The 10803-nt window shown below is 43.2% G+C and overlaps 1 protein-coding gene across 6 annotated transcripts; it reads left to right on the top strand.

Annotated features, from left to right (window-relative positions):
• The first annotated feature begins 24 nt into the window (after positions 1–24).
• Positions 25–10647, top strand: LOC105196658 (rho-associated protein kinase 1). 6 transcript variants are annotated; one of them, XR_850768.3, is made up of 13 exons: positions 25–834; positions 1726–2047; positions 2137–2297; positions 2394–2732; positions 3073–4206; positions 4397–4697; positions 4778–4801; positions 5097–5503; positions 5675–6316; positions 6415–6828; positions 6900–7116; positions 7208–7516; positions 9076–10647. XR_850768.3 is itself a non-coding variant. In XM_011162701.3 (13 exons), exons 2-13 carry the CDS (start codon positions 1867–1869, stop codon positions 9161–9163), a joined length of 4131 nt encoding a protein of 1376 aa, XP_011161003.2. In that variant the 5' UTR covers positions 25–834; positions 1726–1866; the 3' UTR covers positions 9164–10647. The 6 variants fall into 6 exon arrangements, 4 of the variants coding, with proteins under 4 accessions (XP_011161003.2, XP_039310154.1, XP_011161005.2 ...); XM_011162701.3 differs by having other exon boundaries at positions 7208–7430; XM_011162702.3 differs by lacking the exon at positions 25–834 and adding an exon at positions 1119–1355 and having other exon boundaries at positions 7208–7430.
• The last annotated feature ends 156 nt before the right edge of the window (positions 10648–10803 follow it).

The raw sequence follows: 10803 nt of genomic DNA, 5'->3' as shown, positions 1-10803 counted from the left end.
ACTACTGGCTACTACTACCTACTACCATCACCTTTTCAAGTCTCGCTCAATCTTCCCCCTCTTCACGGTGCAGGGTCTCAGTCGTCCGGGTCCGACGTGCCGACGCTTTTCGAAGCGCGCGGTTGACGCTGGTTGACGCTTGCTCCGTGCTCCGTGCGTTCTCAACGATTCTCCACGAATACGACACGATGTACCCTCCCCTCTTTCGTTTACCAACTGAACTCGCTAGCGGTAACTAACGCGTAAAGCCTGCTCCGGCTGATTTCAGACCGAACACGTTTATCGCGGCGATCGATAATTCCGCAGCGCAGAGAGAGAGAGAGAGAGAGAGAGAGTGAGAGAGAAAGGAGGTGGAGAAGGGGAGGGAGAGGGATCGAAGCCCCGCGGAAGTACCGTCGTCGTGCCGTAACGTGGTGGTGTCTGGTGACCGCGCCGCGCGCGCACGGACCCATCGTGAGCGTGACGCGACGCGAGCGAGAATCGTCAATCGGATTTCTGTAGCGCGGAAACGGCGCGCGTTACCGGACTAACCGGAGAGAGGTACCCTAGGTACGAAAAATAGAGAGAGAGAGAGAGAGAGAAAAAGAGGGCGGATGGAGTAATAAAGAAAGCCGAAAGTGAGAGGAAAAGAGTGAGAAAGAGAGAGAGAGAGAGAGAGAGAGAGAGAGAAGGGAGGCGGATTCTCTTTCGGTGGCTTGGACGACCGTTATGAATTGACCGAATGGCGCAGGCACGGCTCAGCTGTACGATCAAATAATGCGTCTTTCTTCTGGAAACTCCTCTCGTTCGGATGACAGCGCTTACTAGCGACGAACGTAGGGTGACGTTGGTGAGGTACGTATAACGCGCAATTGGTCGCCGCGCAATTGGTCGCTCATGTCGTTCGCCTCTGCCGGTACGGCGATCGCCGCGGACGTCCGGATGTTCTCGCGGACACTTTGGCGACGGACCTTGCGGTCCTTGCGCGAGCTATCGCGCGGCAGGGCAGCGGGAAGCGGGACGCCAGTGTATGTGTGTGTGTGTGTGTGTCTGTGCCCTTGCAATCGCGAAGAAATGGGTAAAGGGGTGGGGAGGAGGAGGAGGAGGAGGAGGGCGCAAGGATCTCGCGCGTCTCACAAGTTTGACACGTTGCGACGTGTCCCCGTCGTCGTCGTCGTCGTCGTCGCCGCTGCCGCTGCCGCTGCCGCTGCCGCTGTGAAATTCTGCCGTTTACGTTGACGTAACCTCTCGTCGCGACGCGACTCTGCTCGAGCCCTCGGGGCTCGGGGTTCGGAGCAAGCCGAGGATGACGTCGGATCGCTCTTTGTCGCCTTGTAAATTACGCGCGGCTGAGTCATTGCCCGCGTTGATGAACGGTACGCATATTTCTCCGTTTTACGTCGCCGACGCCGTTGAGATGTCTTTATCGCGCGAGCTCGGTTCTGTAACTGTTACATCTGCCATTCCCAGTTGTTTGTCTTACCTTGGCACTCCAACACTAATATCGTAATGTTATGTTCCCTTCGTATATTTCGTATTATATAAGAAGTGAAAATATTGCCAAGCCGCACAAACCCTCTGTTTTGATGTATAAAACTCTCGCGATGTTTCTTCAGCATTTTGACGTAATTAGCGTATAAAAAGAAATCTGCACTTAGAATGCAGTGCGTTTATGTAGAATGTAGAATGTAGATTGTATTGTCTGTATATAATATGTACTTACATTTACAACATTTGTTTGTTCAGAAAGTATGGAGCGTCCGTCGAGCGTCGCAGTTACAACTCGCTCGAGTCAATGCTGCATTTAGCCTTGCGTTTCGATAGTTTTTAATGCGAGAGAAACAGTACGTTGTTAAGGCACAGTGATCCAAACTCCTGTAAGGAGAAATGGATACGGTGTGCGACGAGGACAGGCGGAGACGCCTGCGAGCTTTGGAGGAGCGTATAAAGGATCCGAGAAGCGTTACCAACATCGATTGCTTGTTGGATACGGTTCAAGCCCTGGTAACAGATTGCGATCACGCAAGCGTGAAACGTATGAAAAATATAGAAGCTTATATGAATAGATGTAAGTACCATAGATACGACGATACTCGTACTCGCCCACCCTCGTCGAGCTACAGCCATTACGTTAATGATCCATTCCCTCTCTTGCAGATGACTCTGTAGCCCAAGAGATTTATAAAATGCGAATGCGCACGGACGATTTTACTTTAATCAAAGTGATCGGCCGCGGCGCGTTTGGAGAGGTACAATTGGTTAGACACAAATCTACGCAAAAAGTTTACGCTATGAAATTACTTAGTAAATTTGAAATGGTAAGACAAATGCTCTTTGATCGCTCGGCCGTCTCGACGAGATATATCATCTTCCCTTCGTCTGCAATCTTCTTCTCTTACGCTATTTCTGTTTAGATTAAAAGATCGGATTCCGCATTTTTTTGGGAAGAGAGGGACATAATGGCTCACGCCAACTCACCATGGATAGTCCAGCTCCACTTTGCGTTCCAAGACCAAAAGTATCTCTATATGGTGATGGATTACATGCCGGGCGGGGATCTGGTCAACTTGATGTCGAATTACGAAGTGCCGGAGAAATGGGCAAAATTTTACTGCGCCGAGGTGGTGCTGGCATTGGACGCGATACATAATATGGGTTTCGTTCACAGAGACGTGAAACCGGACAACATGTTGCTCGATAGGCATGGCCATTTGAAGCTTGCTGACTTTGGTACATGTATGAGGATGGATGTTGTAAGTTCTGTCTCTTATTTTTATTCTTTATTTCTAATGCGCGCGCGCGCGCAAGAGAGAGAGAGAGAGAGAGAGAAATCACGCGAGAGGTAACTGACAAAATCTTGATAGAGAATATTTTGTACGAGCATCTTACAGTCACAATCTACAAGAAACGACCTGAAATAATTGTTAATTTCGCGTTTTATTAGATAATTCTCAAGATCAAGTTTCACGATGAAAAAAGTAAAGGTTCAATCAAGGAAAGAGAAAAAAGAAAACAACTGAAACTTTCTCTTTAGTTCTCAAAAAGTTAAAAAAAAAAAGTTTTGTTTTTAATGTTCAATCCTTTGCTTTACAGGATGGTTTAGTACGGTCCGATACCGCGGTTGGTACACCCGATTATATATCTCCGGAAGTTCTGCAGTCGCAAGGTGGAGAAGGAGTGTACGGTCGCGAATGCGATTGGTGGTCCGTCGGCGTCTTTTTGTACGAAATGTTATTTGGCGATACGCCATTCTTCGCCGACTCTTTAGTCGGCACGTATTCCAAGATCATGGACCACAGAAATTCGCTCTACTTTCCTCAGAATGTGGAGATATCTCACTCAGCGAAGAACTTGATATGCGGTTTCCTCACCGACAGGACGAAGCGCCTCGGTCGCAATGGCGTCGACGAGATCAAAAGTCATTCGTTTTTCAAGAATGATCAATGGACCTTCGACAATCTGAGGGAATGCGTACCGCCGGTAGTGCCGGAGCTTTCCGGAGACGACGACACCAGCAATTTCGACGATGTCGATAAAGAGGATGGACCAGAGGAGAGTTTTCCAATACCTAAAGCTTTCTCTGGAAATCATCTGCCTTTTATCGGATTCACTTACTCGGGCGATTATCAATTAATGGTTTCTTACGGCAAAGAATCTGTCGACGGTCTCGAGAATCATGTCAATAATGGCACTACCGACGATATCAAGATCTCGCAGCTGGAGAATTTACTGGAACGCGAGAGGCGACAAGTAGAGACGATGGAGTCGAGGCAGAAGGTATTAAACACGCAATTGGAAGCTATGGCGTGCCGAGAAGCCGACCTGCGCGAGGAAGTTGGCAGAGCGGACAAGGAGTTGACTCTGCTCAGGCATAATTATAAGGAGGCGCAACGCAGAGTGGAGCACGAGACGGAGACTCGTCGTAAGGCGGAGTCGCTGTTGGTAGAAGTGAAGAAAAAGTTTGACGAGGAGCAAACGAGACGAGCGCGAGACGCTAGCAACTCGCAGCAGACGTCCGAGCGAGTGACGACGCTGGAGAAGCAGATTAAAGAGATGCAATGCAAACTCGAGAGAGAAACGGAAACGGTTACGCGGTTGCGCAAGCAAGCGACGGAGATCACCGTGGCGCGCCAAGCCGCTGAACAAATGGCAAACGAGTTGCAAGTCGCCAGAGCTCAACTGCAAGCGCAGCGTGATAACTTGCAGCAAGAAGTCGCTACTCTCCAGGTAACAATACAGTTTTTTCTTGTGTGTGTGTGTTTCTTACAATAACAAGAAAATATTTTTAAATGAGTGTGTAAATTTTCAAAAAATGACTCGTCTTTACACAAATTACATCGATTTTCAATATTTACGCTGGCGTTTGTAATTTGTGTTAAAGAGATCAATTCTTTAAATGTTTACTCGTTTGTTGCAGGGTCAGCTTTCCAAGGAACGTAGTTCGAGATCGCAGGCGTCATTGTTAACGGCTGAATTGGAAACTCGTCTAACCACTTTACATCTCGAGTTAGAACGCAGCCAGGAGAAGGAAGAGAAGGCTACTCTAGACAATAGACAACTAACCGAAAGAGTTTCCGCGTTGGAGAAAGAAGCTGCTAGTTTAACCTTGGAATTAAAAGCTGCGCAAGCCAGGTACAATCAAGAAGTTGTAGCGCATCAAGAAACGGAACGTTCGCGCATTCTTTCCAAGGAGGAAGCCAATCTGGAAGTTGTCAAAGGTACTTGCTTCAAGTTGACATGAAAATAGAGGCATTGCTTTTTTTAATTAAGTGCGTTTTATTTTGTCCGTGCAATGCAGGGCAAAAGAATGGAATTTTCAAAGGTAATACCGGGTACTGATCGTGATTTATGAATTCACACCTTTTTTTCCTTGTAATGTATATTTATTACGTTATTTTACATATAAATACCAAATGTATTGTAAATACTGAATTTTTGCATCAGGCTAATCGTTTCTTTATCTTTTTATTATTGCTGCGTATTTTTGTAATTTGGCATATCTATATTTACGTATGTATTCATTCTCTCTACTTTCTATTTATGAATTTAAAGATATTAAGACATTGTACATTGTTATTTACAATTGTACATATTAATTTATTAAATAGCTCTACAAGCAAAACTAAACGAGGAGAAAAGTGGAAGACAACGTGCGGAATTACTTGCGCAGGAAAAAGAACGTCAGACGTCGATGCTCTCTGTCGATTACAGACAGATACAGCAACGGTTGCAGAAATTAGAGGGCGAACATAGGCAAGAAATGGAAAAAGGCAAAGTTCTGCAGGGCCAAGTTGAGCAGGAGCAACAAAAAAGGAACGTTCTACAGACCGAATTAGGCCAGCAAACGTCTGAAGCCGGCAGGCTTCGCGCTCGCGAGCAACAATTAGTCGGAGAAGTTGCTCAATTGAGAGAAGCTAAGCGGCAAATAGAAGAGGAGTTACATCATTTGAAGACACAGAGAAACGTCGATCAATTGCAGACGAAAGAATTGCAGGAGCAATTGGAAGCCGAAGCTTATTTCTCGGTAAATAACAAAATGCGATTTTTTAATTACATATTATATGATAATAAAGGAATACGAGTGAAAAATGTTAAACGAGTGGTACGGTAACGATTCAAAGATGCAAAGATGAAAAATTGGCGCAACTTGAAAACTTTTCAGGGAGAGTTGTAGGTTTCGATTTTTTTTTTCCAGACTCTATACAAAACACAGACGCAAGAGTTGCGCGAGGAGTTGGACGAAAAAATGAGGTCGCAACAAGAATTGGAAGAAGAACGTAGTTCTCTGGTCCATCAACTGCAATTGTCGTTAGCGCGCGGAGACAGCGAAGCTCTGGCTAGATCCATAGCCGAGGAGACTGTGGCGGACTTGGAGAAAGAGAGAACCATGAAAGAGCTGGAATATAAAGATGGGATAACAAAGCATCATCAGGAACTAAGCGCAAAGGAACAGATCATAAACAGACTTAAGGAGAATGAGAGTGAATTCAAGAAATCGGTCGATCAAGCTCTAAAGGAAAAAGAAGACTTGGGCAAACGATATAAAGAATTGCAGGAACAACTTGGTAAAGCGCAGTCCAATGTGGAAGAAATTGAAAAGCTGAGCAGTAAACTCAAGACCGAGCAACTGCTGAAGCAGCAGGCGGTCAACAAGTTGGCCGAGATTATGAATCGGAAGGATCTTTCGTCAAGCGGGAAGAATAAGAATAAGGCTTCTGCTGCAGATCTGAGGAAAAAGGAGAAAGATTGCAGACGCCTGCAACAAGAACTCACTCAAGAGAGGGAAAAATATGGACAGCTGGCAGCTAAATGGCAGAAAGATTTACAGGATTTGCAAGTAAGCGACGTATCGTTGCTCGTATCGAGTCTAGAACGCAATAATTGTATGCAATTGCTTGTGTAAATTTATTAAGAAAAAAAATTTTTTTCCTTTAGGCACAACTCGTGGAAGAGAATCAGGCCAAGTTGAGATTGCAGATGGAACTCGACTCGAAAGATTCGGAAATAGAAACGTTGCAGATGAAAATCGCGTCGCTCAATTCGGAAACTGCAAGTGTCTCGTCTATAGAGAATGACGATGGTGAAGACTCTGTTCTGTCCGAACATGGTACGATGAGATTGGAAGGTTGGTTAAATGTGCCAAATAAGCAGAATATTAAGCGACACGGTTGGAAAAAGCAATACGTCGTTGTTTCCTCCAAGAAGATCATTTTCTACAACAGCGAAAATGACAAAATGAACGCTGATCCGGTTTTGATATTAGACTTGAATAAAGTCTTCCACGTTAGATCTGTTACTCAGGGTGATGTTATCCGAGCCAATGCCAAAGATATACCGAGAATATTTCAGGTATCTATTCTCTGTACACGCGCACACAATTAGCATTGTTCACAAATTAATCCAATTAATACTGTATACAGTTATTGTATGCTGGTGAAGGGGAAGCCAGGCGACCTGGAGACGAGGGAAATACACTGCCTGGAGTGGATTTACCACAGCTCACAGACAAACCCGGCACCCAATCGCTCAAGGGCCACGAGTTTGTGTCAATATCTTATCACATGCCGACGACCTGCGAAGTCTGTTCAAAGCAACTCTGGCACATGTTTCGACCTTCACCGGCCCTCGAATGCCGAAGTGCGCGATCGATCTGTCATAATATCTTATTCTTATATTTTTATTTATATACATATAATATATAAGACGAACTTTATATTGTTGTGCACAGGATGCCGCATTAAGGTTCACAAGGAGCACTTGGATAAGAAGGAAGATGCCATAGCCCCGTGTAAGTTGCACTACGATCCGAACAGCGCCCGTGAGCTACTGTTGCTCGCGGCGAATCCCGAGGATCAAAAGTATTGGGTCTCGCGGCTGTCCAGGCGCGTTCAGAAATGCGGCTACAAGGCCAACTCGCACGTGGATGGCACGGGACAGCGCGTCTCGCCAAGGTAGCGTAGCCGTGCTGCTGCTCGACGTGAGCGGGGACTAAGTAGCTCTCTTATTTTGTGGCGTCGCATGATGTGGGTGTAGAGAGGTTAGACTCGTTTGATTTTTCTTTCAACTTTCTTCTTCTTCTTCTTCTTCTTCTTCTTCTACTTCTTCTACTTCCTCTTTTTCTTCTTTTCCTCCTCATCTTCCTTTTCTTTCTTGTTCTCTTCCTCTTCCTCCCTTTTCCTCCTTTCCCTTTCCCTTTCCCCCCTCCTCCTCCTTTTTCTTCCTCTTTTTTTCCTCCACTTTCCAATCGTTTCAAATATTGCTTCCCTTTCGCTTTTAATGATCGTCATTCGATGGAGTAGAAAAATATAATGCAAATCAAGTATTATTATTATTAAAATAAGCATGAAAGAAACGAACTCAACTCGATAAATGGTGCGCAAAAACAATTAATTTGATGTTTGTATAAAAAATGTATCATTTAATATTTAAGGTGAAATTACAATTACTTTACGTCATGTGTTACAAAGTTTTTCTTACAAATGTAACATTACGTAATCCGTTAATTTAATCTTAAATATTATATATTTGATGTGTTTTTAACATCGAATTAATTGTTGTTTTTGAATAACGAGCAGTTCTTGCTATTTGATTTTTTTATTTAATATTATTATTTAATGTATATTGTAGTATTTATCATTAATTTACGTAAAAAGTTTTAATCTTTTTTTTAACAGTTTAAACACGCTAACTCTATATTTATTTATTTTAAAATTTTATTATTTTTATTTAATCAAGATTACTACTGGGAAAATGTCTTATACCATAGCTTATTGTTATCTTTAGGCCCGGTTTTTCGTTATCCGGTTAACTTGTGGTTAAACTTAACCTGATGTTTTATCCAATGAGATTCACTCATAATGATGCCATAGGTGAAGCTCATTGGTTAAAACATCAGGTTAAGCTTAATCACAAGTTAACCGGATAATGAAAAACCGCGTTAGTATCACGAAAAATTATATTTTCTAGATTAGTCATCCATTATGTGAAATTTGTCAATTGAAAAGAAAGATACAATTCCTTTGCACCAATTTTGTGTATATATTTGTGTATAAATGCATGATATTGATAACTTATTAATGTGAGTGATGCGATTAAAATTGATCAAACTGATTGAGTTAAATCGAACTTGGAAAAATATTAATGAGAAACGATATATGTGTGTGTGTGTGCGTGCGTGCGTGCGTGCGTGCGTGCGTGCGTGCGTGCGTGCGTGCGTGCGTGCGTGCGTGCGTGCGTGCGTGCGTGCGTGCGTGCGTGCGTGCGTGCGTGCGTGCGTGCGTGCGTGCGTGCGTGCGTGCGTGCGTGCGTGCGTGCGTGCGTGCGTGCGTGCGTGCGTGCGTGCGTGCGTGCGTGCGTGCATGCGTGCGTTAAAAATGGCATGTAGATGTTTTATTGCACGACGAAATTTGCACTTTCGACGTTTATTACAGTTCATTAAATCAGCTGCACCACTTTACAATCTGCGTACCATTCAATTGTCGTGCTATCAATGCTTCTACAGCTTTAACTATTTTTCAGCGACGATTTTTTACTTGTGTTTTTGATCAAACGATGTATAAACGGCAGATATGTACGTGACAACAATTTTCTTTCTAGGGAATCTACAAGGTCGACCTTGAAGCCATATTTATCGGTGCAACAACGATCCGCTACGTTGCCAGCGAACGCCAGTATGGGCAAGTGATCTTTAAAGACGCTAATATTGGCGATTCTCAAAAGATTTCGCTCACGATCTGATATCCCGCTTCCTTCGATAGTGACATCAGTAGATATCACGGGCTGTAACAAATTACCACGACCTCGCAATTTTCTCTGCGCATCTGATGACCGAAGTAGACTGTCAATAATTTTCCTAAATCGAAAGTAATCGAAATAACGATTGCGATCGTAGTGTTACTGTTTGCAGCTAAGAGAAAGTGAAAAGCAAGTTGGAGAATCGCTGGAGACAAAAACAGGGTTACTTATATACCGGGTGATAGACGAATATGGTACGGAAAGGAGGATAAAAAGGTAGGACGCCGTGCCCACAATCTCTTTTCGCGCTCTAAATTGTCGTTCCCAGAATAACGATAACACGGAACCAGAGAGAGATGCGCTGTGTTCTTCGGAATTGCTAGATTGTTTTATCGTGAGAACGATGCTAAAATAGTGTAATAATCTTTTTGTACATTATTCATGATACTCGCGATAGACTGTAGAATATTCTTTCGAAGGATGATCGAATTTCCTGATTGGAACTATACTCGACTTTATACGCACATTTCTTACTGCCTTTGATAATGTTTAACGACGAACCTTGATGGAGACTTTTAGCTTAAGGCATTTTTTGAATGCTTTAAACCGAAATTTTGGAAACGTATAGTAAAGAATATAGTATTTTGAAATTGTTTTATGTATACATATATAGAATATGTTCTCTGAAAATGTGTGTCAGTAGATACATACGCGCAGAAGTCTTGCTTTTAACGTAACTTGCGTCTTAGAGCGGGTTTATTCAACGTTTGATATTCGAAGTGCTTCTGTGGGTAAAATTACATTTTTTAAGAGAAGGTGTAAATAACTAAACACGCGTCGGAGAATCAACGTTTTCATTCAAGTCTGGCATGTGAATCGGTTTCGCGGACATTGCGCGAAGAAGAAGCAATATTGTAAAATTGACCAGCGTATGGCGCGTGTAGGGAGTATACGAGTAGACAGCGGCGAGTGCCAGCTTGTATAGTAGAGATAACGATTACGACTGTAAGTTAAGAAATTTTTATTACAATGATACACGAGCTAATGACGTCCGCTGTATCCCTGACGAAAATATAGATAGAAGGGTAAAAAGAAAAAAAGACGCTAAGAGAGGATAAACTAAGAAAGAAAATCATGCATAATCGAGAGGCTTAGAAGCTTCATCGTGGTGCCATACGGCTTGCTGGTCATTTTTGGCAACGAAGGAAGCGATAAATAAGAAACGAATGGAAAATTAGAAGCGACATTAGGAACCATCTTAGGTTTATTATTAACGCGTCATTGCCGTCTGTGTTCTTTTCAAAATATCTATGCGAGGCTTTGTACCGCGCTAAGACTCGTCGAAAAGAGCTGTATCGAGAACCGACATCGACACGTTACCTAACTATGGTTAACTAGATTCTCCTTCTTCATAAATTGAATTTACAGACATTAGTCACACTTAAACGAATAATTATATTCCGTCTTTGTTCTCTAAAGATAGAATCTAGAGAAAGTGGTCAATTTATGTTTCTAGAAAGTTTTTTTCCAGAGAAAGAGAGAGAGAGAGAATACATTTCAATTGATTTTGATTTATGGATGATAGCGAGA

The sequence above is a fragment of the Solenopsis invicta genome, chromosome 10 (assembly GCF_016802725.1).
Source record: "Solenopsis invicta isolate M01_SB chromosome 10, UNIL_Sinv_3.0, whole genome shotgun sequence".
NCBI classification, from domain to species: domain Eukaryota; kingdom Metazoa; phylum Arthropoda; class Insecta; order Hymenoptera; family Formicidae; genus Solenopsis; species Solenopsis invicta.
Note: the sequence above shows the minus strand (reverse complement) of the source record. Positions and strands in the feature narration are given on the sequence as shown.

Coding starts and splice junctions, on each gene's coding strand:
- LOC105196658 (XM_011162701.3), top strand. CDS start 1,867: ATGGATACGGTGTGCGACGAGGACAGGCGGAGACGCCTGCGAGCTTTG. Junction 2,048..2,136: donor AGAAGCTTATATGAATAGAT/GTAAGTACCATA, acceptor CCTCTCTTGCAG/ATGACTCTGTAGCCCAAGAG. Junction 5,504..5,674: donor AAGCCGAAGCTTATTTCTCG/GTAAATAACAAA, acceptor TTTTTTTTCCAG/ACTCTATACAAAACACAGAC.